At 43.8% G+C, this 24,231-nt stretch overlaps 2 protein-coding genes and 1 long non-coding RNA gene across 4 annotated transcripts; all 3 read left to right on the forward strand.

The window, feature by feature from the left end:
• Positions 1 to 11,149: 11,149 nt before the first annotated feature.
• On the forward strand, positions 11,150 to 16,471 carry LOC123147534 (uncharacterized). Its single transcript, XM_044566804.1, has 6 exons — positions 11,150 to 11,696; positions 14,716 to 14,784; positions 14,876 to 14,948; positions 15,029 to 15,167; positions 15,261 to 15,447; positions 16,274 to 16,471. Exons 1-6 carry the CDS (start codon positions 11,254 to 11,256, stop codon positions 16,305 to 16,307), a joined length of 945 nt encoding a protein of 314 aa, XP_044422739.1. The 5' UTR covers positions 11,150 to 11,253; the 3' UTR covers positions 16,308 to 16,471.
• A 203-nt stretch (positions 16,472 to 16,674) lies between these two features.
• Positions 16,675 to 19,079, forward strand: LOC123153392 (uncharacterized). Its single transcript, XM_044572537.1, has 3 exons — positions 16,675 to 16,683; positions 17,960 to 18,445; positions 19,013 to 19,079. The coding sequence occupies exons 1-3, from the start codon at positions 16,675 to 16,677 to the stop codon at positions 19,040 to 19,042; spliced, it is 525 nt and encodes a 174-aa protein (XP_044428472.1). The 3' UTR covers positions 19,043 to 19,079.
• Positions 19,080 to 19,397: 318 nt separating this feature from the next.
• On the forward strand, positions 19,398 to 22,438 carry LOC123151049 (uncharacterized). Of its 2 annotated transcripts, XR_006475476.1 has the most exons (4): positions 19,398 to 19,481; positions 19,985 to 20,340; positions 21,254 to 21,305; positions 22,339 to 22,399. It is a non-coding gene; the product is annotated as an uncharacterized lncRNA (long non-coding RNA). The 2 variants fall into 2 exon arrangements; XR_006475475.1 differs by lacking the exon at positions 21,254 to 21,305 and having other exon boundaries at positions 22,339 to 22,438.
• The last annotated feature ends 1,793 nt before the right edge of the window (positions 22,439 to 24,231 follow it).

Below are 24,231 nucleotides of genomic sequence, written 5' to 3' on the forward strand. Positions count from 1 at the left end.
TAATCTAAACACTCTCGATCCAATTGTTTGGTCCTTGAAGGAGGTGTTTAGCGCAGCGAACCAGGCAATCAGACTATGCGGCTTGAACACCCTCACTTAGCCATAGGAGTTTGACGATAAAAATTTAGGTTCATCCCCTGGTATCCGAACTAAGAAGCTATAAACACCTGATCAGGCAAGTACCAATCCCTCGCATAATGCGGAAAAAATCTCTAATGATTTGAGACCTCCAAAGAGCTGATCGACTCTCGTCGCGTCATGACAGTCAGTTTTCGGCTTTCTCTACTGAGGTGCTCATCCGGGTAAACCAGGGCACAATCGCAGTAGTTCTCCCTTTAGTACCCTAGCCGATGTAGCAGAACGTAGGGTAGCACGCACAGGAGCCGGGCAACCCAACTATTGACCAAAGACATGATTCAGAGCCAGTGCATATAGTGCTAAATTCGGGGTGTCGAACAGTAGAAAGTGTTCGGACTTTGTTGCCGTGTTGTGGGGCGCTATGAAGCCCCTGGAAAATTGGAATGTACCAAAGTGTACGGGTGCTATCTGATAAGGTTATCAATAGAAAAAGGAAAACAGAAAAAAGAGCAAGGGTAATGAGCCAAGGCCGCAGAATTTGGGCCGCAAACTGTTTCCATTATAGTGTGATTAATACGTTGAAGCGCATTGATACAAATAGTGCAATAAGCAACGGGCTAAGCCATGACCAAGAGAGAGTTGTGTGTGGGTCCTGAAAACAGGTAGAGTGATTGTTAAATAAACCACCTAAAAATTCCCCTATATGCCTGTGCTTCATGCCATCTTGGTATATTTATCCTTTGAAAGGACCGGTGATTGGGCCACCAGGAGGAACTTGTGGAAAGAAAACCTGAAAAGGAGAAAAGGAAACAGTGAGAGTATGTGTGTCCGGGAGCGGTCGAGCTGTATTGTGGATCACAGGCTAGTTATGCGTCCATCCATGCCCATGGTATTTTGAGTGCGTAGTTATGTACGCGCGGTACAATTGCCGCCACTTGGTCAGGACTGGGATGGAGGCAGAATTGCTAGTCGAGCTCTTGACGAGCCGAGCTGTCCTGCTGCAGAATAGTCCGGACTCTCTTGACAGTGTCTGGGAGTTCGGCCGCCGAATTAAGGTTCTGTTTGAAAAGGCCGCTCTGTACTTCTGCTGCTAAGGCAGCGGTGTGCTCCTCGGTGCAGAGGGAGCGTTCCATGTGTTCCATTAACTGTTATGACGCCGTGTGGTCCGGGCATCTTGAGCTTGAGATAAGCGTAGTGTGGCACCGCGTTGGATCGAGCAAATGCGGTTCGTCCAAGCAGTGCGTGATAGCCGCTGCGAAAGGGACGATATCGAAGATTAACTCCTCGCTTCGGAAGTTGTCCGGAGATCCGAAGGCAACCTCTAGTATGATTGAGCCCGTACAGCGGGCCTCTACACCTGGTATGACTCCTTTAAAGGTAGTCTTGGTGGGCTTGATCTGTGATGGATTAATGCCCATTACGCGCATTGTATCCTGATAGAGCAAGTTGAGGCTGCTGCCACCGTCCATCAGGACTCGCGTCAGGTGGAACCCATCAATTATTAGGTCCAGGACCAGTGCGGCTGAACCGCTGTGACGGATACTGGTCAGATGATCCCGGTGATCGAAAGTGATCGGGCATGACGACCATGGATTAAATTTTAGGGCGACTGGCTCTATCGCATAGACATCCCTGAGCGCGCGCTTGTGCTCCCTCTTGGGGATGCGGGTAGCATATATCATGTTCACCGTTTTGACTTGAGGGGGAAACTTCTTCTGTCCCCCTGTTCGATGGCCGGGGCTCCTCGTCATCATCCTCGCTTTGCGATCCCTTCTCCTTGATTTCGGCATTTAACTTGCCGGCCTGTTTAAAAACCCAACAATAACTGTTGGTATGATTGGGTGGTTTGTCTGGGGTGCCATGAATCTAGCACGGACGATCGAGTATCCGGTCCAAGCTAGATGAGCCTATATTGTTCTTTTTGAACGGCTTCTTCTGCTAACCGGACTTAGAGCCACTGAATCTGGCATTGACCACCGTATCATCGGTGTTGTCATTGTTGTTTCGACGCTTGTATCTATTGCGTCGGGACTTGTCGTTGATATTTTTGGCTTCAGGGGTGCCGGCGTCGCTTGCATTGTTTTTGCTACGGGCCAGCCAACTATCCTCACCCGCACAAAAGCGGGGTCATGAGTGCCGTGAGGGCTGCCATGGACTTCGGCTTTTCTTGGCCGAGGTGGCGGGCGAGCCATTCGTCATGGATGTTGTGTTTAAAGGCTGCTAGGGCTTCGGCATTCGGACAGTCGACGATCTGGTTCTTTTTAGTTAAGAACCTAGTCCAGAATTTCCTGGCAGACTCTTCGGGCTATTGAACTATATGTCTTAAGTCATCAGCGTCCGAAGGTCAAACATATGTACCTTGGAAGTTGTCAAGGAAGGCTTCTTCCAAGTCCTCCCAGCTGCCGATGGAATTTTCGGGCAGGCTGTTCAGCCAGTGTCGGGCTGGTCCTTTGAGTTTTATGGGGAGGTATTTAATGGCATGAAGGTCGTCGCCGCGGTCCATATGAATATGGAGAATGAAGTCTTCGATCCATACGCGGGATCAGTTGTTCCATCATATGATTCAATATTTACGGGTTTAATCCCTCCTGGGAATTCGTGATCCATTACTTCGTCAGTGAAGCAAAGAGGGTGTGCGGCACCTCTATATCGGGTCTGCGGCATTCGGCCCGTGCATGACTAGGTTTGTCACATCCGGATAAATAGTCGTCGACACGTGTCAAGGCACGTCCTCGTGATCTGTAAATCAATCTGGTATATCCTGCTCTATTGTTTAGGTCCTGTTGAAGGTCATATGTGTGACCATGAGCTGTTTTATCTCTGCCTTTATAATGAGGCAGGGCGGGCTGGTATTCGGCTTGAGTTGCCGCTTTATCCCGACCATGTGGTGGTCGGTCAGCCCCGTTGCGTGATGATGGTATGGGCTCCAGCGCCTCATTATCAAACTGAGGTAGCAATTTGCGCTTCGGGTAACTTTTGGCTGGGCGCTTAATGTTGTATTCTTCCGCTACTAGGACATCGGTCCATCTATCGTTTAGCAGATCTTGATCAGCTTGAAGCTGCTGCTGCTTCTTCTTCAGGCTCCTTGCAGTGGCTATTAGCTGGCGCTTAAAGCGCTCCTGCTCGAGGGGTTCCTCAGACACGATGAAATCCTCGTTGCCGAGGCTCACCTCATCCTCAAAGAGCGGAAGATAATTACTGTCCTCTGAGTCTTCGTTTATGGCCTGTTCATCGGGGCTAACTTGCCCATCTTCCCGTTCTTCTTGTTCAGAAGTTGCTTCAACAGGGTCTTCATTATCTTCGGCACCGTCCGGAGTATTATCTTCTCCTGTGTCGGTATTGCTATCTTTTGCACGACATGACTTAGAGCGGTGCCGCTGATGTCGACGCTTAGGCTGTGTCCCAGGAGGTTTATCCTCGATTGGATCTTCTTTGTCGTCGTCGTTAGGTTCTTTAGGTGTATCCACCATGTACACTTCGTACGAAGAAGTGGCCGTCCAGTGTCTGGTGAACGACGGGTTTTGGCCATGCTCCTCATCTGCATCGTCGTCCATACCGTCGATGTCTTCGGAGCCGTAATCAAGCATATCGGTTAAGTCTTCGACAGTGGTTATGAAGTGGGTGGCGGGTAGGAAGCGAAATTCCCTGTCATCAGCTTTTAGTTCGAACCAGATATAATTCGGCTGTGAATCCCCCGCTAAGGATAGATTTTTTAATGAGTTCAGCATGTCGCCTAAAGACGAGTGCTGGAAGATGTTCGCGGCGCTGAATTCGGCGAACGAAGACTGGTCCTGCTCGACATACGCGGACGCACATGGTTCGGACCTTATGGCCGGAAACGAGTCCGAGGTTCCGGTGACACAGACATCACCGGAGGTTAGGTCCGTGTGCGGCTTTAACGCCATGGAGTCTGTGGCTTCCATGGTGGGGTCGAGCTTCCCGTCCTCGGATGGCGCGATCTGCTCCGGATCTAAGGCCAGAGCGGTTATAGGTGCAATTTCCTAGGTATGGCCCAATGACAGATCTAAGTCATGTTCATCGAGGTGACGGGGAGCGACTGCCCTGGTCTCGAATCCATCGAAGATCAAGTCTCCGCGGATATTTGTGACGTAGTTCAAGCTCCCAAATCTGACCTGGTGGCCAGGGGCTTAGCTTTCGATCTGCTCTAGATGGCCAAGCGAGTTGGCCCGCAGTGCGAAGCCACCGAACACGAAGATCTGTCTGGGAAGGAAGACTTCCCCTTGGACAGCGTCATTGTAGATGATTGAAGGAGCCATCAAACCTTTTGATGACGGCACGGTGGAACTCCCAATGAAAGCACCAATGTCGGTGTCAAAACCGGCGGATCTCGGGTAGAGGGTCCCGAACTATACATCTAAGGTCGATGGTAACAGGAGACATGGGGCACAATGTTTACCCAGGTTCGGGCCCTCTCTATGGAGGTAATACCCTACTTCCTGATTGATTGATCTTGATGAATATGAGTATTACAAGAGTTGATCTACCACGAGATCGTAATGGCTAAACCCTAGAAGTCTAGCCTGTATGACTATGATCGAATATATATTGATCTGGACTAAGCCCTCCAGTTTATATAGACACCGGAGGGGACTAGGGTTGTACAAGGTCGGTTATAGAGAAAGGAATCTTCATATTTGGTCGCCAAGCTTGCCTTCCACGCCAAGGAGAGTCCCATCCGGACACGGGAGAGAGTCTTCGATCTTGTATCTTCAGAGCCCATTAGTCCGGCCCATGTCCAACAGGCCGGACGCCCGAGGACCCCTTAGTCCAGGACTCCCTCACCCCCCTTTCCTTCCCTAGGGCTGGCCAAACAAGGGAGAGGGCGCACCAGCCCCTTGTGGGTTGGTTTGTCCCCTCCTTTGGCCCATAAGGCCCATAACTTGCCGTGGGGTACCCGAAACCCCTTCCAGTGACCCGGTTCCTTCCCGGTACGTCCCGAAACACTTCCGGCGTCCAAATACCATCGTCCTATATATCAATCTTTACCTCTCGACCATTTAGAGACTCATCGTCATGTCCGTGATCTCATCCAGGACTCCGAATAACATTCGGTCACTAAAACATATAACTCATATAACTATATCGTCAATGAATGTTAAGCGCGCGGACCCTACGGGTTCGAGAACTATGTAGACATGACCGAGGCACCTCTCCGGTCAATAACCAATAGTGGAAACTGGATGCCCATATTGGCTCCTGCATATTCTACGAAGATCTTTATTGTTTGAACTGTTATGACAACATACGTAATTCCCTTTGTCTATCGGTATGTTACTTGCCCGAGATTCGATCGTCGGTATCTTCATACCTAGTTCAATACCGTTACCGACAAGTCGCTTTACTCATTCTGTAATACATCACCTTGAGACTAACTCCTTAGTCGTTTGCTTGCAAGCTTATGATGTGTATTACCGATAGGGCCCAGAGATACCTCTTCGATACTCTGAGTGACAAATCCTAATCTCGATCTATGCCAACTCAACAGACACCTTCGGAGATACCTGTAGAGCATCTTCATAATCACCCAGTTATGTTGTGACGTTTGATAGCACACAAGGCATTCCTCCGGTATCCGGGAGTTGCATAATCTCATAGTCGAAGGAATATGTATTTGACATGAAGAAAACAATAGCAATAAAGCTGAACGATCATTATGCTAAGCTAACAGATGGGTCTTGTCCATCACATCATTCTCCTAATGTTGTGATCTCGTTATCAAATGACAACACATGTCCATGGTCAGGAACTTTAACCATCTTTGATCAACAAGCTAGTCTAGTAGAGGCATACTAGGGACACGGGATTTGTTTATGTATTCATACATGTATTTAAGTTTCTGATCAATACAATTCTAGCATTAATAATAAATCTTCATCATGAAATAAGGAAATAAAAAATAAAATTTTATTATTGCCTCTAGGGCATATTTCCCTCAGTATCCCCATTGAAATCTGTTTAGCATCTTGAATTCTCTCCTTGTGCACTAGTTTACATCTTTCCCACCACAAATACCAAGACGTAATGGCAATCATCTCCCGAATATTCTGAAACCCCATAATAGATAAATCTTGGTCAGGCATGTGCAACAAAAAACCGAGGACCGCCTCTCCAGCACGATCAACTTCACAAGCTTGACCAATGATCTCGTCTAAGCCAAGCCTTCTCCACCTCTTTTGCCTTGAGCGATTAGAAACAACGTGAAACAAAAAATAACATGGTTGCAACGATATTTGTTGCACATAACCATGTACTGTATCGCGTCAATTTTTTAGAGAAAATAAATCAAGATTAGAAAAGGTTAATAAATTTTAAAAAAAGTTCATCATTTTTGAAGAAAAGTTCACAAACTTGAAAAAGTTTATCAATTTTCAAAAAGTGTTCATCAAATTTGAAAAAATATTCGTAGATTTGAAAAAAGTTCATTACTTTGAAGAAAAGTTCATCCAATTTGGAAAAAAGTTCATCAAATTTTAAAAAAAAATCATGAAAGTTGGAAAAAGTTCATTGAATTTGAAAAAAGTTCAGCGAATTTTAAAAAAAGTTCATTGATTTGAAGAAAAAGTTCACGAAATATAAAAAAGCATCAAGCCAGGAAGAAGAAAAAGAAAAGATAAAAAACGAAAACGAAAAAAACAATAAACAAAAAACCAAAAACAAAAAAGGAAAAAAGAAAGTAAAATGTAAGATGAAATAAGAAAATTCGTATAAGATGTTAGTTAACAGGTCGGGCGTGGTGGCGCTGTGGTTACTCTCTGTTATCTCGTATAGTGGCTTGCAGCGCCAAATAGGATCGCCACGCTGTAATGCCACATTTTTTTGGAGCTATAAATCGTAGCCTGTCGCTACCTTCATGGGCTGCCACACAGAGCGGCAGCTAGGAGAGCTCCCGACGTCTCGCTTAAGGCAGCCGTCAGACCCAGCGCGGATATTGGCCTGCAACGTTTTTTCTTCCACTATTTTCTTTCACATTTTTGCATTTTTATTTTTCATATTTTCACTTATGTTTGTACTTCAAAATAGTCTGGATATATCTATTATCAAAATCACTTTATATAAGAAAGTTTAAAATGGTTATCATGCATTTACAAAATGTTAAATGTGTATAGAATTTTTTTGAAAAAAATTACAATGCATATAGAAAATATAGATAGACAGGTACATTAGTTTTTTATTTTATTTGAAAATGTTAATCACGCAATTAATTTTTTTGAATGTGTATAATTTTTTTCTAATTTATAAAAAAATTCTATACAAGAAGTGTACAATGTGTATGTCCATATATATTAATAGGACACATTTTATCTACCATTGGTGGTAGTTACCACCACTTGAGTTTGTATATTGTATGTATTATCAATCAAATCGAAGAGTATGTATGTATAGTAGGCAGTATATAAGAATGTTTAGGTATTATATATGCTACTTTTTCCGTAGCATGTATCACATTTTGTCCTTTTACGTACAAGTATATATGTATTTCACAAATATAACAAAAATCATAGGCCAACATGCAATTTTTTAATGCAATTCAGTTTCAAGTATCTTGTATAGAGTATATCAACATACTTACAATGATAAAATAGTATAGATACTACCACATGATAGTATATTAAGACATGCGGGGTAACTACCCCTAGGTGATAGGATATATTCTTCACCCCCTCTATTTTACCATCAATGCACCTAATTTTACATTCCGTAAGTTTTGTCTTATTTCCGACATAAAAATATATCATAAGAAAATATATAATCGTTGTAAAAAATATTTCATGTTATGTAAAATTACAAACGTAAAAACATAGTGTAAAATATACATAAACTGCAAATTTTCTTGTCTCATGACATATATTTTTATTTTTTGTACCAAATTTTACATAGTGAATCAATAGAAATATAACTATTTGAATTACAAATGTAATTTAATTACGAAGTGATCGTAAGATTACCTCGGGTGGAAAATAACTTATTCTGCACACCGGGTGGAAAATAACTAATAGTGTGCCAAATTTAAATAAATTAATCATGCTTTTAGAAAATGTTAAATATGTATATATAAAATCTTTCTAATGTATACAAAAAATAACCAATTTTTACAGAAAAAGTAGACATGAATTATTATTTTTAAATGTTAATCATGTTTTCCAAGATGTTAAGCATGTTTATGAAAAATATTCCTACTGTAGAAAAAAATCTACAATGCCTATAGAATAAATAGACGTCAAAAGATATAAGTTGTCAAAATTGGTAATCACATATTTGAAAATTTTAAAATGTATACAAAAAATGTTCCAAATTTACAAATTTGTATGAAAAAGGTATACATAAAAACATATGTTAGAAAATATTAATCATGTATTTACAAATTTTTCGTGCGGTTTATGAAATTGTATATTACAATAAAAATGCTTAGCGTGTTGAAAAAATGTTGACCTTGTATTCAAAAAAGTGTTCATAACATGTATTGTAAGAAAAATGTACATCTTGTACTTGAGAAATGTAAAGTGTATGTCAAAGAAAATGTTTCACGTATACACCGAAAATGTACACTATGCACTGAAAAATTAGATATGTGTTGAAGAAAAAGGAAAAATGATGAAAAGCGACAAAGAAACATAAAGAAAGCAAAGAAAAACGAGAAAAAAACAGAGGAAACGAAAGTATAACAAAGGAAAAAGATTTAAAATCAGGGAAGAAACAAAAAAATGAAGACGAAAAGAAAGCAAGAAACCGGCAAAAAGCCAGCGCAGAAAAGGAAAGGAAACAAAGGAATCAAAGAAAATGGGAGAAGACTAACGAAAGAAACAAAAAACTAAAGAAAAAAAGAAAAGAAAAAAATAAAGAAACACACTCGGTTTAAACCGGTAAAGAAATGAAGAAAACCGATGAAAAATAATATAAGTGAAGGAAAAGTGAAGGACAAAAGTATAAAACCATTGAAGAAATAGAGAAACCTAAAAGAAAAAGAAGAAAAAACAAAGCACGCAAGCGCAACGTTTAGTTAAACGAATGGGCCGCCCGACTACTGTAGCGTGTAGGGAACTGCTTCAGGAGAGACGGTTGATGCTCTCGCTATAAACAAGACTAGTATGTATGCATGTGCAATTCATGGAGTGATTAAAGAAAAAAGAAATTCTCCCGCAATTGTTTTTAATATTATGTAAAAAATTGTATGTAGACATTTTCTTTGCAGGAAAAGTTTCAATTTATTCATCTTCAATCATGACAGTACAACAAACACCAGAAATAAAAATTACATCCAGATCCGTAGACCACCTAGCGACGACTACAATCATGAAGTGAGCCGAAGGCGCATCGCCATCATCGCCCCTCTATCGCTGGAGTCGGGCACAACGTTATAGTAGACAGTCGGGAGGTCGTCGTGCTAAGGCCCCATAGGACCAGCACCCCAGAATAGCAACCACCGCCGATAAAGAATAACGTAGATCGGAAGGATCCAAACCAAAGACACACGAACGTAGATGAACAACGACGAGATCCGAGCAAATCCAGCAAAGATAGATCTGCCAAAGACACACCTCCACACGCCCACCAACGATGCTAGATGCACCGCCGGAATGGGGGATAGGCGGGGAGATCTTTATTCCATCTTCAGGGAGCCGCCGCCGCCTCGCCTTCCTGAGCAAGACACAAACCCTAACAAGATTGAAAAAAATGACTAAAAACGGAGCTCTCCCCGCCGGCCCTTGCCAGAATCCATCGCGCCTCCATGGCCTTAGGGCCACCGGAGACGAGGCGGACCTGTGCCGGCATCAGCGAGAAGCACAAACCCTAACTTTATTTCTTGGAGGAGAAGGAGGCTGCTGCTGGCATGTAGACATCTAAAATACTTTATGTTAATCTACTTTCTTTTTCTCCCCGTTCTCCTTTGAAATCATCTTATCTGGGTTGAAGTCATCATGCACTCTAGCGGTATATGGCACATGAGGCATCATATATGGGCCTTTTTTTTCCTGAAAGGTCCACACGAATGTTGTAGAACACAGTAGAGGCGACATATGTCTATTATTCATGGCGAATCCGGCTGATTTTAGCCTTTGTTTTTAGAGGCTAACGGTTATGATTGATGCTCTACATCCATTTCGAAACTGATACACTATATAGATAGTATAGATATAGTTCCTAAATTGTGTGGCTTCTAACCATAACACTATAAGTAGGAGTGCGGCGTTTTCTGCCCAGGCTCATCTGCAATCGGACAGGAAAAATTTCAAAACAAATACTAGAAAAATTCAACAAATTCCAATCTTTTTTGTGTAGTAGATAATTTGATGCATGATGTTCGCTCCAATTTTCAGATCATTTGAACATCTGAGTAACTCTCAGCAAAAAAGACAAATCGGGTCAGAACAGTGCGTGAACAGTAAACTTTTTTACAGACCCCGAATTTGTTTTTTTTTGCTAAGAGCTGCTCAGATGTCGAAATGATTTGAAAATTAAAGCGAACCTCACGCATCAAATTATCTACCACACTCGTTTCAAAAAAAATTATCTACCACACACAAAATTTTTGAAATATTTTGATATTTTTTAGTATTTGTTTTATTTTTTTCGTCAGCGTGGGTGCAGATGAGCCTGGACTCAAAAATGAATTATATCCTATAAGTGCTAAATAGGATATGGCATAACTCACTTCAATTTGTTTCCTACCAAAAGTTTTTTTTTCGACAGGAACTCTGGGAATTGTATTAAAGATTTTTTGGACTTGCCATTCTCTGTAGCAAAAGATATTTTAGTGAATCCTGTCCTCTAAGAAGAAATTGGGTTGGGTTAAAACCTGAGGGGACATGGGCCGATCCCACTCGCATTTCTCGCATGACCCCCTTCGCAGGCCAAGGCCGTATCCCCCCGCTGTCCGGATCATAAAATGGTCTAGAGAAATAGCCCGAAAGCCCACCTCCCTGCAGGTCCAGCGGCACGGCAAAAAAATATTATTTTTGGCTAAAAAAACATTTCTCAAAAAAAAAAATCGATCACGGCACCACGGCCACTACCCCACGTTTCATTTCTCCCCTCTCACATGCCCCTCACCACCAAATCAATCAAACGCGGTCTTCCTCCCTGAGACGCACGCACCGCACCTCACCGCCCCGCGTCGCGAGATCTCAAATCCCCGATCCGACCCCACCGGCGGCGATGGCCGGCAAGGAGCTGAGCGACGAGCAGGTTGCGTCGATGCGGGAGGCCTTCTCCCTCTTCGACACTGACGGCGACGGCCGCATCGCCCCCTCGGAGCTCGGCGTCCTCATGCGCTCCCTGGGTGGGAACCCGACGCAGGCGCAGCTCCGCGACATCACCGCCCAGGAGAAGCTCACGGCGCCCTTCGACTTCAAGCGATTCCTCGAACTCATGCGCGCCCACCTCCGCCCGGAGCCGTTCGACCGCCCGCTCCGCGACGCCTTCCGCGTCCTCGACAAGGACGCGTCGGGCACCGTCTCCGTCGCGGACCTCCGCCACGTCCTCACCTCCATCGGCGAGAAGCTCGAGCCCCATGAGTTCGACGAGTGGATCCGCGAGGTCGACGTCGCCGCGGACGGCACCATCCGCTACGACGACTTCATCCGCCGCATCGTCGCCAAGTAGTGGATTGATCCGTCTCCCAGCCTGCTCAGACTTCTTCGTATTTAATAACTCCTCCTTCGCGTGATTTTATTTCGTATCATCTCATCTGATCTGCTGCGCTTCTGTTTTGTGCTTTGGTTTCGTTGTGGTTCCCCAACCGCCCTAGGGTTTGGATAAAAATGGTGTGATTATGGATTAATGGATCTGTCCGATGGTATTGCAATGTAAAGCATGGATCCTGTTACTTTCTGTGATTGATTGATTGCTTAATCAGAAACCAGTGAAATGCGCCAGTTTATGCATTCATGTTAATACAGCCTATGATTTGTTTTTCTTGTAATTGATGGCATCTTATAATTTCTGATGCTAGCACAGGAGAAATGGATTTATTATGGAGTTGTAGGACCTCTGCCGTTGGCATAATTTGTTTTTGCCGGGAGGGTCATTCTTGTTTTACTTGATCGGTTAATACCATGTGGCTGTTGACAGGCCTCTCTTGAATTTATTGCCACACAACAATAAGGTTGTTGGAATTAGGCATATTAGAGCTATAAATATACTGTGAAATCGATCACACAATCCAATCTATGGTTCAGTTACCTACAATATTAGGAACTCTGTCTAGTTTTGCTGGGTCATTGATTGATCTTGGTTTTGCTACACTCACATCCCAGTGCTTGCCTTTTTCACAGTAAGTACTTTAGTGTAACCCTATTAGTTCAATACGTTGTCATGCCTGCTTTAAATCTTACTTGGGATGGTAAGGTTCTGGATCAAATTGAGACATATGTAGAGCAGCAGAGCTATAATCTAATAATATCTGCAATATAACATTTCACAAGCCAGTATTTTCAGTTTACCTGCAATATTATGAATTTGTTATGGTTTCACTGGATCAACCTTATTTTGTAATCAGACGGTAATGACGTCACTTCAATAAGCTGAGTTGTTTTAGTAACCAATATATATTTTATGCTTAGAAGAGTTCAGTCTACTCGGAAACTTACCATCTGTTTATACATATTCCTTATTTGTCACTGGAACTTTCTGGACTCCATATTTGCCACCCATTGTATGAGTGGCACGTGCGGTGCTGTAATGTCATTGACACGTGTCGGAATCGTGTAAATTTCCAGTGGCATATAAGGAATTATATTACCAGTTTGGTATATGTTCTCTCGGAGCTTGTCCATGCTCATGAATATTGCCATGATCCATGAACCACCTCGCTAGCTTCTAACCAAAATATTCTGTGCATATGGCTTGATTTGTATAAGTCTGTGTTGTTGATCCGTGGTAATGAGACCTATGTGCATTTATGTTTGGCGTACTACTTCTTATTGAGGCAAACTACCTTCTGTTGTTAGTTTACACCAAGGGCAGCCGCTAATGTTCTTGTAGGTGGCATTAGGTGTAGGCTTCAGTTGTTGAAGGGACCAAAATCCGGCTCTGTTAAATGTATAATATACATCATATGCAATGCATGAATCCTTATGTTGAGAATCTTTCTGCGCAGTTCAGATTTTTGCTATGTTTTATTTGGAAATGAAAATTTATGATTGGTTGTGTTCCCCTGTGTTCAACAAAGTTCAAAGGATGTAAAAGTGACTGTTCATTTATCCAACATGTGATTCTTGCTGCACCAACCACCTCTGTTCTTCATTTGTAAGTTATATTGCTGAATCTCTGGTAGACCTTGTTAAATCACTTGCTGCTCACAGGTCGCAGCTAGCCATACATCTTGGAATAGATAAGCTGCTTGTTTGCCCTAGCTTCTGTTCAAGGCCTCTGATATGTTTGGTATATAGACGATCTGCATTCAGAATATTCGCTGTGGAATCACATCCATTGGCTGTGTTTGCTGTTTAATCGTTCATCGCGCTGCAATTATGAACTATCTGCATGTCTTATCAGCGGCATAATGCGTGTCTCTTGTTTTTCTTCATATTCTATCACATTTCTCTGATAGCAACTTGTGAGAGGACCAGACACAACCCTTCTCTGAACCAGAATGAAGCTATACTTGATTTTCCACGTGCTCTTCTCAGAAAGTTCGGAGTTGTGTTTGATGGAGGATGAGCCGGGCTTGGTGACAACCTAAACCTGTATATCAAATTCCATTTTGTTGTCTGGTTGGTTGTATTTTTCTTTCTGAGTGTATGATGAAGGGTGACATTGTGACGAGACATGTTTTTTGCTGAAATGCTTTGGTGACGTTGGGCACACTCAAGTTTCTAGTTGATATACTGGAAAATCCAGTTGATGTTTTCTATGCTAAGATGGCTATGTTATCAAAAGATGCCAATGCCCCTCACTAGTGTTTCTTGATTGAAACCCACACACCCCCGAGTGAACAGAATGACTGGATCTGCGTGGATGAAAGATTACAATCATCCATACTCCATGCAAACTCTAACAAACTCTTGCACAGATGATGTTCTGGGTTTTCCATGTACTCCCTCTGTAACTAATATAAGAAAGACTTTTTAGATCACAATTTATGACCATTCTAATTCAGTAGGACTAAGAGATAAAAGGACTGATAAGGAAATGAAACGAGTCAGTATTTCTAAACTTGCAACAATATTGTCTTCCCATGCCACAAATAACGGCGCAAAAGATTTGCATATAAAAAAAAGTATAACAACACAATGCTCACACTCACACGCAACAATATACCATGGAAAGTCTGTGCAAATGAGCTTAATGAAGCCTGGAAAGATAACCCATTGTTACGGATTTAGAGCAAATATATGTTTCTTAGAGATTTGTTTTTTTTATAGGGGTCTTAGAAACTTGGTACTAGTTTTTTTTAGACAAAGAAGAAGAAACTCCAAGCTAAGGCGTCCAATGGGCCCGGAAACCATCCCAACCGGGCTAACACGTACTGACGGCCTGGCCCAAAGCGACGCAGCCCTAGCACCACACTCCCTGCGCCGCCGCTCATTATAAGTAGCACCCCAAAACCCTAACCCGCACGCCCCAATCGCGCCGCCGCTCGAGCCCCTCTCGCCCTTCGCGCCGCCGCTGCTGCAGGCAACCGACGCCGCCGTCGCCGGAGCTAAACCCCTCGCCTGACGCCATGGGGCGCATGCACAGCCGCGGGTAACCCCTCGCACCCGGTCTCCCGTATCATCCTTGCTTCGCTTCAGTGGTTTATCTGGTCTAATGGCGGCTTCCCGACTGTTTGGCGCAGGAAGGGTATCTCGTCGTCGGCGCTGCCGTACAAGAGGACTCCCCCGAGCTGGGTCAAGACCGCCGTCGCTGATGTGAGCCCCCCTCGGTTGCTCTCCGACCTTGCCGATTTCTTCCGATTGGAGTGATTCTGATGCTTTTGGTTCTTGCGCAGGTCGACGAGTTGATCACGAAGGCTGCGAAGAAGGGTCAGATGCCCTCGCAGATCGGCGTTCTCCTCCGTGACCAGCACGGTATCCCCCTCGTGAAGAGCGTTACGGGAAGCAAGATCCTCCGCATCCTCAAGGCTCATGGTCAGATCCGTCCCCTGTTAAACACCATTCCCATTTTTCTAGCGTTGTTTATGCTTGTGCAAGTGTGTTGATGTTTGAGAATTTTGTGTGCAGGCCTGGCGCCGGAAATCCCAGAGGATCTGTACTTTTTGATTAAGAAGGCTGTCGCCATTAGGAAGCATCTTGAGAGGAACAGGAAGGACAAGGACTCCAAATTCAGGCTCATTCTTGTTGAGAGCAGGATCCACCGTCTTGCCCGTTACTACAAGCGCACCAAGAAGCTCCCGCCCACCTGGAAGTAGTAAGTTACTCTGCTCCTTTACCTTTTACCTAGCTAGGTTTACTGCAACTGAACGTGAGAACTTGCCAGTGCCAATCGGTTATGTTAGGATTTATTTTGTGTTGCATCAGTTGATTCTGTCCTGCATGTTTACAAATTACTATGTAGAAAGCTTTAGGTTGATCAGCTGGTGCTACTCAAATGCCATTTTATGTGGAAAGCTGCCTGTCATGCTTAACATGTGGATGCTGTGTTCTGAGCTGCTGTATGCATATCTGTATGCTATCTTGGTTTTTATGGGTTTAGTGTTGTAAACGCATGCCACTCAGTAGCTTATTTAATCAAGGATGACATCTGTTTGCTTCAAGTTTAGGTGAAATTGACTAGTGCCCATAGTATGTGTATAGACCTGAAACCATCTGCCTCTTGTTTTCTTGTTCCATACAAGAGTACACAACTTGAAAGGAAGACTTGTTTTATTTTGATAAAATGTATCGTAGGGTTTAAGCTTTACTTGGTTGTGGTAGTAGTTGGTTGGTAACTTTTTTCTGTTATTTCATTATAATGGAGTTTTTGCTGTAATTTTCAAGCATTCCAACAAATACATCTCATCTTTGGTGTGATACTTCCATACTCTAGATAGTAGCAGAAGTGGAGAATGGGCCTGTTTTAGTTTAACAATCTCTAGCATTGGCTTTGTTGAACTTTAAAACCTGTTTAAGTAATTCATTCATCTGTGCTTGCATTTTTGCTAAGTCGCTTTGTGCTCTTGGTGGGTCGTGTCCCTTTTCATACCTGCAGTTGTTACTAGAGTGTAATCTGACAACTTATCCTTGATTGTCTGCAGCGAGTCTACCACTGCCAGCACTCTGGTGGCTTAGGAGGGCTCTTCATCTGGTGTGCTCTTACCGGCTTCAGGATGGTCTTGTTCTACATATTATCAATTTCATGTAACGCTTTTGAGTTTGGAGCGATTTAGATGAACAAGAGACCAAATTTTCTATGTTTACTTGGAGAATCCCATAAACCATTTTTGGTTTTGCAATTCTGTCTGGTTCTGTTTAGCGTCTATCTACAATTCATCAGTTAAAATTAGACATTGTGATATTCGTGTTGTCTGATCTGAGTGAGTGTAATCGCTGCTTTCAGTGCACTCAAGCTTGGACAGTTTGACTATATGGTTATCCTGAAATCTAAAAAGTGGCCGCACACTTTTTGGTCGAACCGAGCGGCCGGCTCTCACAGCGCATGCACGTGGTAATTTATTTGTCTGCAAGTGCATGTAGGCGTGGCATTAAATACGTTCATACTGCTCCTTTAGTTTAAGAAAGACAGATCCATTTGCATTTATTTCGGGTTTTTAAAAATTCAAAAAGCTATATCTTTCAAACCGCGTGTCGGAATTCAAATCTGTTTTCACCATTGAAATCCTCGCGACGAGATCTTTGAAACTAGATCCCGCATGGGTATATTTTAACAAATTTTTTTCGATGCCAACTTTGGAGCTATATAGTGCAACTCTATTACTGCATTGTGCAACTTTATTACTACATCGTGCAACTTTTTTTCAAAACTAATGTTTGGAGCTGCGCCTTCATATGAGGTTATAACCTAGCAACCACGACAACTTTGATGTGCGACTAGTCTATTGCCTCGACGAAAGTCGATGTGCAACCTCCTCTTGTAATGTAGTCTAGTCGCACACACATTGATGTTTAGTTGGCTTGTAATGTAGTTTAGTTGCACATACATTGATATTTAGTTGGCTTGTAATGTAGTCTAGTTGCACACACATTGATGTTTAGTTGGCAGAAAGACTAATTGCACACGCATATGCTTAGTTGACTTGTAATTTAGTCTAGTTGCACACACACTGATGTTTAGTTGGCAGGACACTAGTTGCACACACATATGCTCAGTTGGCGTGACAATCTAGTCTAGTTGCACACACATTGATGTTTAGTTGGCAGAACTTTTTTGGCACACACACATATGCTCAGTTGGCGCGGCAATCTAGTCTAGTTGCACACATATTGATGTTTAGTTGGCAGGAAGACTAGTTCGTCGAAACACCCCCATGCGGGATATAGTTTTGAAGAGCACGTTGCGATGAAAACGGATCTTAATTCCGACGCGCGGTTTGGAAGATATAGCTTTTTGAAAATTTGAAAACCGAAACAAATGCATATGTGATCTGTTTTTTCCAACTGATTGTGACCGATGTAAATGTATTAAATGCTAAAAGATACATGCGCTAGCGGACAAAAATTACACACATGCATGTCTATGCAGAGCAGACGCTAGCGGATAAAAGAATTTCTATTTTAGGCCGGCCGCTCGCGCATGCCAGCGAGCAGCCGACCGCTACGTAGACTCGTCCTATGGTTATTGCACAATCCTCATCTTTTATATCCTTATCTACGACCACTATAAAAGAAAGAGAGGGGCAGATCCAAACAATCATATTCATCCATCATCAAAATCTAATGGCCCTTAATCATTATGTGTTTAACGCTACCAACCACGCAATAAGCCACAGTCGATCGATAGTAATCTGCCCTGCAGTAAAAAAATAAAGAAAATCGCCCGCCCGCACGACCTCCTCCTTCTCCCGCACGACCTCCTTATCCTCCCGCAGCCGCGCCCTTCACCGCCTCCTCGCGCCGCCGGAGCCACGGGAAGCGGCCGCGGGTCGCCGGGAGCCTCCCCAGCCGCGGGAGCCCGCCCCCGCCGACCCCGCCCCCGCCGCCGGAGCCGCCCCGCCGCGCCCTTCGCCGCCCCTCATCCTCGGCGGCGAGAGGCACGCAGGAGCCGCCGCCAGGGACGTGGACGTGTGCGGGCCAACCACCGGCGTACGAGGCCGCGCCTGAGCCTGCGGCGCGGCGGCGCGGAGCCCTCCGCCGCCAGTTCCCTGCCGGTTCGAGATCGCCACCGGTCCCCTCCGTGCCGTCATCGTCCTTCCTGCTACCAGCTCCGTCCTCCGCCCTATCTCCGCGGCAATGTTCTGCTCCATCCATCGGTAAGTAGCGACCATGTCGTCTCTCTCCGTTTCAATTCCTATAGTATTTTTCCCATGATGTTTCTTATCGATGCTGAAACTCAGGCGACTATGACCACTGTGTTTCTTTTTCCTGAATGACCATGATTTTCATTAGTTGTAACTGGTAAAGTAAGGCGTGGCTGTTTGCTTCGGCCAAATCCAGCTCCATTATCAAATGAAATGTTAGGAGAAAGTAAGTTGGTAGCACTTCTCTTTTTCGAGAAGAGCTGGCATGATGGACAGGAGCGCTCTTTTGGTTTTGCTTAGCTGTTGGATAAAATGATCACCCAGTCAGTCATGGACTCATGGCCAGGTTAAATGTATTCAGCTGTATAATACTCATATGGTCAGACTGCTTTCTTCTGTCTTATATTCTAAGTTTTCTGAAGACATCCAACGGCCTTTGTACTGATTTATGTAGTTGTTGTTGCTAATGCTGTTGTACATACTACGTAATGTTATAATGGTGTTAAATTCTGAAATTCAAGCCTCCCATTGTATGTGGCTGAAGTGCTAAATTATCTCTTTTTCTTCTTACTATTCCAGGCGCAAACAACCTATAGAGTCAAGGAGTAGAATACCAAAATACGAGCTGCAAAAGTGACTCAAATTCTCTTCCCTCACAAGTAACTACACTGGTAATTGTCCATGTGTGGATCTGGTTGACATGACCATATTTTTTGATGTTTGCCATTCAATTTTAACTACAATATTGTTTCTAGATAAGATATTGTTTTATGTATTATCATGGGTGCATTTTGTTAAGTTTCGTGCACAAGTTGTTGATATTTACACAATACTGTGTGTCCTATGAATACATGGTTGTGGCTATCATTAAGAGTATTCTGCTTCTGAAGTATTATTTTTCTTCTACGTTAGTTATTTGATTCTTGGGAGTTTGACAATTTCAGAGGTGGAGGCTGGCCTGCAGCTTGTGTGCGCGGAGGAGAAGCACACTTCACCGACAAGTTGTTCCCGCTATCCTCGCTGCCACTGCCAGTGACGGAACTTGGTGGTGAGCCTCTTCTCGCCCCCTCTCAGTTCTTCCCTTTTGATCTGGATGATTTGTTCATGTTGTTAGTGTTTAAAAATATCTTTCGTTGTTCTAGCTGATAATCTTGTTGGTCGCTGTCAGTGTGGTGCATATACACCTAGGCTTTAAGTTGTTGTGATTTTCCTATAAAATGTTGTTGAGGGCATGGAACTGAAATTGACATCAGAAATAGACTTGTTAATTTTTTGTGTTGCCACCAAACAAAAGCAGGTATATAATCTACAAACCAGCATAGCCGACCAGTGTGATTTCATAAATATGTATACTTCTACAAAATGGAGTAGGAACATGCAGCTAAATTTACGATCATCAATTTTTCAGTTTTTTATAACTTGTGTTCTGAAGCAGTTTGTTTTCTTCAATTACATGATTTAGTAAAATAACATATGGCCAGTTCATTCCAAGTGTTGTTGATTGTAGCATATTTCGGCCTTATCTTCTAACATACTTCATGGTTTCATTAGTGGACAACATGCTGGAAAGAGAGTGTTCATCCCTATGATCCCTTTGGCGCCCTCGGAGGACATTTCACTTCCTTTCAAGTTGAAGAGGAAACAGTTCCCTGGATCGATCCTGGAGAGCCCCTTCCGTAACCAAGTCCCCTCCCCACTCGGAGTCCTCCGCCACTGACGCACGGGTAAGCGCCAGAGATGCGGTGCATCCACGCGGTTCAACGAGCTGCCGCTGTCGTAGATAACCAAGACGTACACGGAGATAAGCAAGATTCAGTGTGCTGCACTGCCCCCACGCGCTCTGAGGGTGCGATGTCCCCGACGTGTCCAAGACAAGGTCCAGGAAGACCCTCGCCTTCGTTATCCTGGTAAAGTTTTGCTGTTATTTTACTCCCCCAATTCCACTTACAGGGGAACAAAGAGTAAGAGTAATCCTGGGGATAATGGTATTTTCATTTGTGCTTCTAATTAATAGTATTACTGTCAGCTCCATCCTTAGAGCAATTGACGAAAATGACTATATCACCTAGATTGATAGACAATAATTATGCACAAACATGGCAATGTCCACAAAACAACTGCCGCTGCATTGCTAAGATGCAGCTTGATTTGGCCTCAATATTTTGATTTTTGAGTATTACTTTCTTCCACTCCTCTGCAAAATACTCCTATGTTCTAGCTTCTCAAGCCTCTACTCTCAACCAGTCCAGTTGTCCAGGTGTTTTTTTTTGATAAATATTGATTTTGTTTCCTTTATCTATCGGTTTCAATTCTGTATCCGCCGTTCTCAGGATAACTGTGTGATGTTGCCATGGGATCCAAAATAACTATTTTTTACTGAAGCTACAGACTTAAGCAGTTTCTACCATGTGTACTGTATTTTGAGTTAAACCTGAACGGCTTTCGTCGCATGATACACCACAGTGCTTTCATGTTTTTAGGAGGGTAGTTCTTCCCTGTGTTATGAATATGATTACTATGGTGTCACTGTACATTTCTTATATGGTTAGTTCTTAATTTTCTTCATTATTCCAAACATGTGTACCCACTAGGATTTCATTTTTATTATTTACCTTCAAGCAGTATATATTACTGTTGTTTGTTTTCCACCTTGATCCTTCGCTGATATTTTTCCTAGGAAACTTCACATGGAATTAGGATCAGTTAATAAGATTCTGGTATATTCTCAATTTTTCTTGCTTTATGCATGAACCTATCATCAAGATTTGGATCTCTTATATGTGCCTTTGCTGCTGTAGATTTGTTGGTGTTGATTTGCAGTAAGAGGAAATGTACTATTGTTCTCATCAATTTCTTTCATACCATGTGTATGGTTAGTTCTTAATATTCTTCATTATTCAAAATACTTCTACCCACTAGGATTCATTTTTTTTTTACCGTCAAGCACTATATATATTACTGTTGTTTGTTGTATACCTTGATCCTTCGCTGATGTTTTTCCTAGGCAACTTCACATGGAATTAGGATCACTTAATAAGATTCTGGTATATTCTGCAAATTTTCTTGCTTTATGCATGAACCTATCATCAAGAATTGGATCTCTTATATGTGCATGTGCTGCTGTATATTGGTTGGGTGTTGATTTGTAGTAAGAGGAAATGTACTATTGTTCTCATCAATTTCTTTCATATCATCTTATAAAAATATGTTGTTTAAATATGAAGAGGTGGATAAGTTTTTGGCTTTAGTTACTGAATATCCAGATCCGGCTTGCTTCTCAGCTATGGCCTACATTTAGAAGAAATATGTTGTTTAAATATGAAGAGGTGGATAAGTTTCTGGCTTTAGTTACTGAATATCCGGATCCTGCTTGCTTCTCAGCCATGGCTTACATTTAGAGAAGACATGTTCATATGTAAGAGATTTAAGGTCAATGATCTCCCCCTATTGTAATGCTCATCATCTTAATCCAGACATTGCTATATATACGCACCATGGTTCATGACTGTACTTTTTTCTTACGTGTTTACGAAGTTTGTCAGTATTATTATGCAGAGATAACCTGTCATGGTTCTACGTTGATGTGTTCTTTCATTTGTCAATTTCTTTTGCTTTGAAGCAATGTTGATTGCCTCAAAGAATGGTTCCGCGTGGCTTACACGCTTATACCTACTTGAATGTTAAATTTTATTAGCAAATTCATCGAGAACAATGCCAACATTTTATGTCTTGCTACATGAAGCTATGTACTGCAGGGTACAACAGTGTCAACATTTCCGGTGCTCATTGACAATAAGATTGAAGATGTATTTTCTTGATTGGAAATATTATACCTCAAATTTAATTCAATCGTGGATACAATGACAACTTTATGCCCTGAATAACAAGTGATTATGTGAGTGTAGGAATTAGGACTGGTGACAACAACATGTGGAGTGGCACAACAAGTGGTGCTGTGGAGTACCGAAGCAAGGGTAGTCAGGTAAATCCAACGGCGTGCACGTTTCGATCGCCGACTGCGATCGCCCTATTTGGACAAGGGGCACATTGGTTCATAAAACAATCAACACGTCTTTATGATTTAAATTTGAATTATGATGGAAATATTTCTGTTTCATAATCGAGACGTGTGTTACACGTACATGCTTACTAGTTGGGACGTAAAAAACTGTCACGATTCACTTCTAAAAGCATGCTGTCAGCGGAACCAACGTATAATGTGTGCTATTTTGAAACAAGCCTAATACAACCATTAATTATATACCAATGTAAAGTGCATCACACCACCAGATTGACAATCATGCGAGGATCGGGAGGGACAGGGAAGTGTCGGTGTAAGAGCAACTCGGGCGACCCATTTCGTTCGTGGGTGTCTATTTGGGTCGGTGCGGATTCATTTTTGACTTGGATTTGCGTCGGCGCGGACAAGAGAAGCGCGCGCGCTTGGCTTCTCCTTTCCCCTCAAAACCCTGCTGCCCGCCATGGATGACGACCTCGCCACCGGCCTTGCCTTCCTCAACTTGTCCGGCATGACGACTGCCCCCTTCGGCAAAAGCAAGCCTCGCGCCTCCCGCAAGACCGCCGTCGCGCCCAAGCCGAAGAAAACGAGTTGGCGAAGAGGAAGGGCGGGAGGAGGCACGCAACGGGCGTGAGGGACGAAGCCATCGTGGCCGTCGCTGTCGCCGCACCGCAGGTCACCAACGCCCGCGTCGCATCGGCAACGAGGGAGGCGCTATATATGCTAGGGTTAAACCCTAGTCAGCATGGCTTGTCAACGCCGCTGTGGCCGCGGCCAGCACCGGCTCATCTGCGTTCCCTCGAATGGTGCTGCCCTGACTCGCCCCGCGCGTCGGCGATGCAGCCGATACCCGGCTTCCATGTTACCCACAGGCCTCCCACCTCTCCGGGGAGTGCTCGCCCGAGGTGAGCGTGGTGGCGCCTTCCATGCCCATGCCCATCGACCTCAACGCCACACCGGTGGCCGGTGGCTCGTCATCCGGAGGCGCGCGACACATGCCAGCCGATGTGGAGGGCATGGTGAACAAGGACTCAAGGGAGGAGGAGCATCGACGATACAAAGAAGAACAAATGAACGCTTTCATGGTGATCCAAAGGAGGAGGCTTGAGATGGATGCAGAGAAGCAAGCCAAGATGCTTGAGATGGATGCGGAGAAGCAAGCCAAGATGCTAGAGATCGAGGTCGCCAACGCCAAAACCAAGGCGAAAGAAGTGGCTCTCGCGAGCATGATGACTGGGGTGGAGATCATGATGTTGGATCTCAACACCGTGTCGCCAAGGAAGAGGTTGTGGTTCGAGAAGATGCAGGCCGACATGCTCAAGTTCGACGACGAGTGACAAAAGGCGGCGAGCGCCATACTTTTTTTGTATGCCAACAAGTGTGCTGGCGTGACCACGGCCGTGATGGCGTGGTCGAACTCCCGCCACTTTTTTGTGTGCTGGCATGTGTGTCGGCCACTGGCAAGTGCGCCAGTCGAACTGTGTGTTATTTTTCTGAAGCTGACATTGTATGCCGGCGCTGGCCATGGTGTTGATATGAACTTTGGGACGACGACATGGTCGCTGGCATGAACTATGGCCGCAGGCCTTTTTTCAAAATTTGCATGCGGACATGAAATGGGTCGACGCATTAGGCGCACTGCCAACCCAAATCTCAAACGGGACGGACACCGAGCGGGCGGCCGATCCAACGGACGAAAAGCGGAAAGAAGCGCCGTCTGTTTGGGTCTTTGGAGTTGCTCTATTTTATATAATCCAGAAGAGGAAGGCCGGTTGAGTAC

Source organism: Triticum aestivum, chromosome 7A (assembly GCF_018294505.1).
Source record: "Triticum aestivum cultivar Chinese Spring chromosome 7A, IWGSC CS RefSeq v2.1, whole genome shotgun sequence".
Lineage (NCBI taxonomy): Eukaryota > Viridiplantae > Streptophyta > Magnoliopsida > Poales > Poaceae > Triticum > Triticum aestivum.

Coding starts and splice junctions, on each gene's coding strand:
- LOC123153392 (XM_044572537.1), top strand. Junction 18,446..19,012: donor ATGTTCTGCTCCATCCATCG/GTAAGTAGCGAC, acceptor TTACTATTCCAG/GCGCAAACAACCTATAGAGT.
- LOC123147534 (XM_044566804.1), top strand. CDS start 11,254: ATGGCCGGCAAGGAGCTGAGCGACGAGCAGGTTGCGTCGATGCGGGAG. Junction 11,697..14,715: donor ATCCGCCGCATCGTCGCCAA/GTAGTGGATTGA, acceptor CCGCTGCTGCAG/GCAACCGACGCCGCCGTCGC. Junction 15,448..16,273: donor CTCCCGCCCACCTGGAAGTA/GTAAGTTACTCT, acceptor GATTGTCTGCAG/CGAGTCTACCACTGCCAGCA.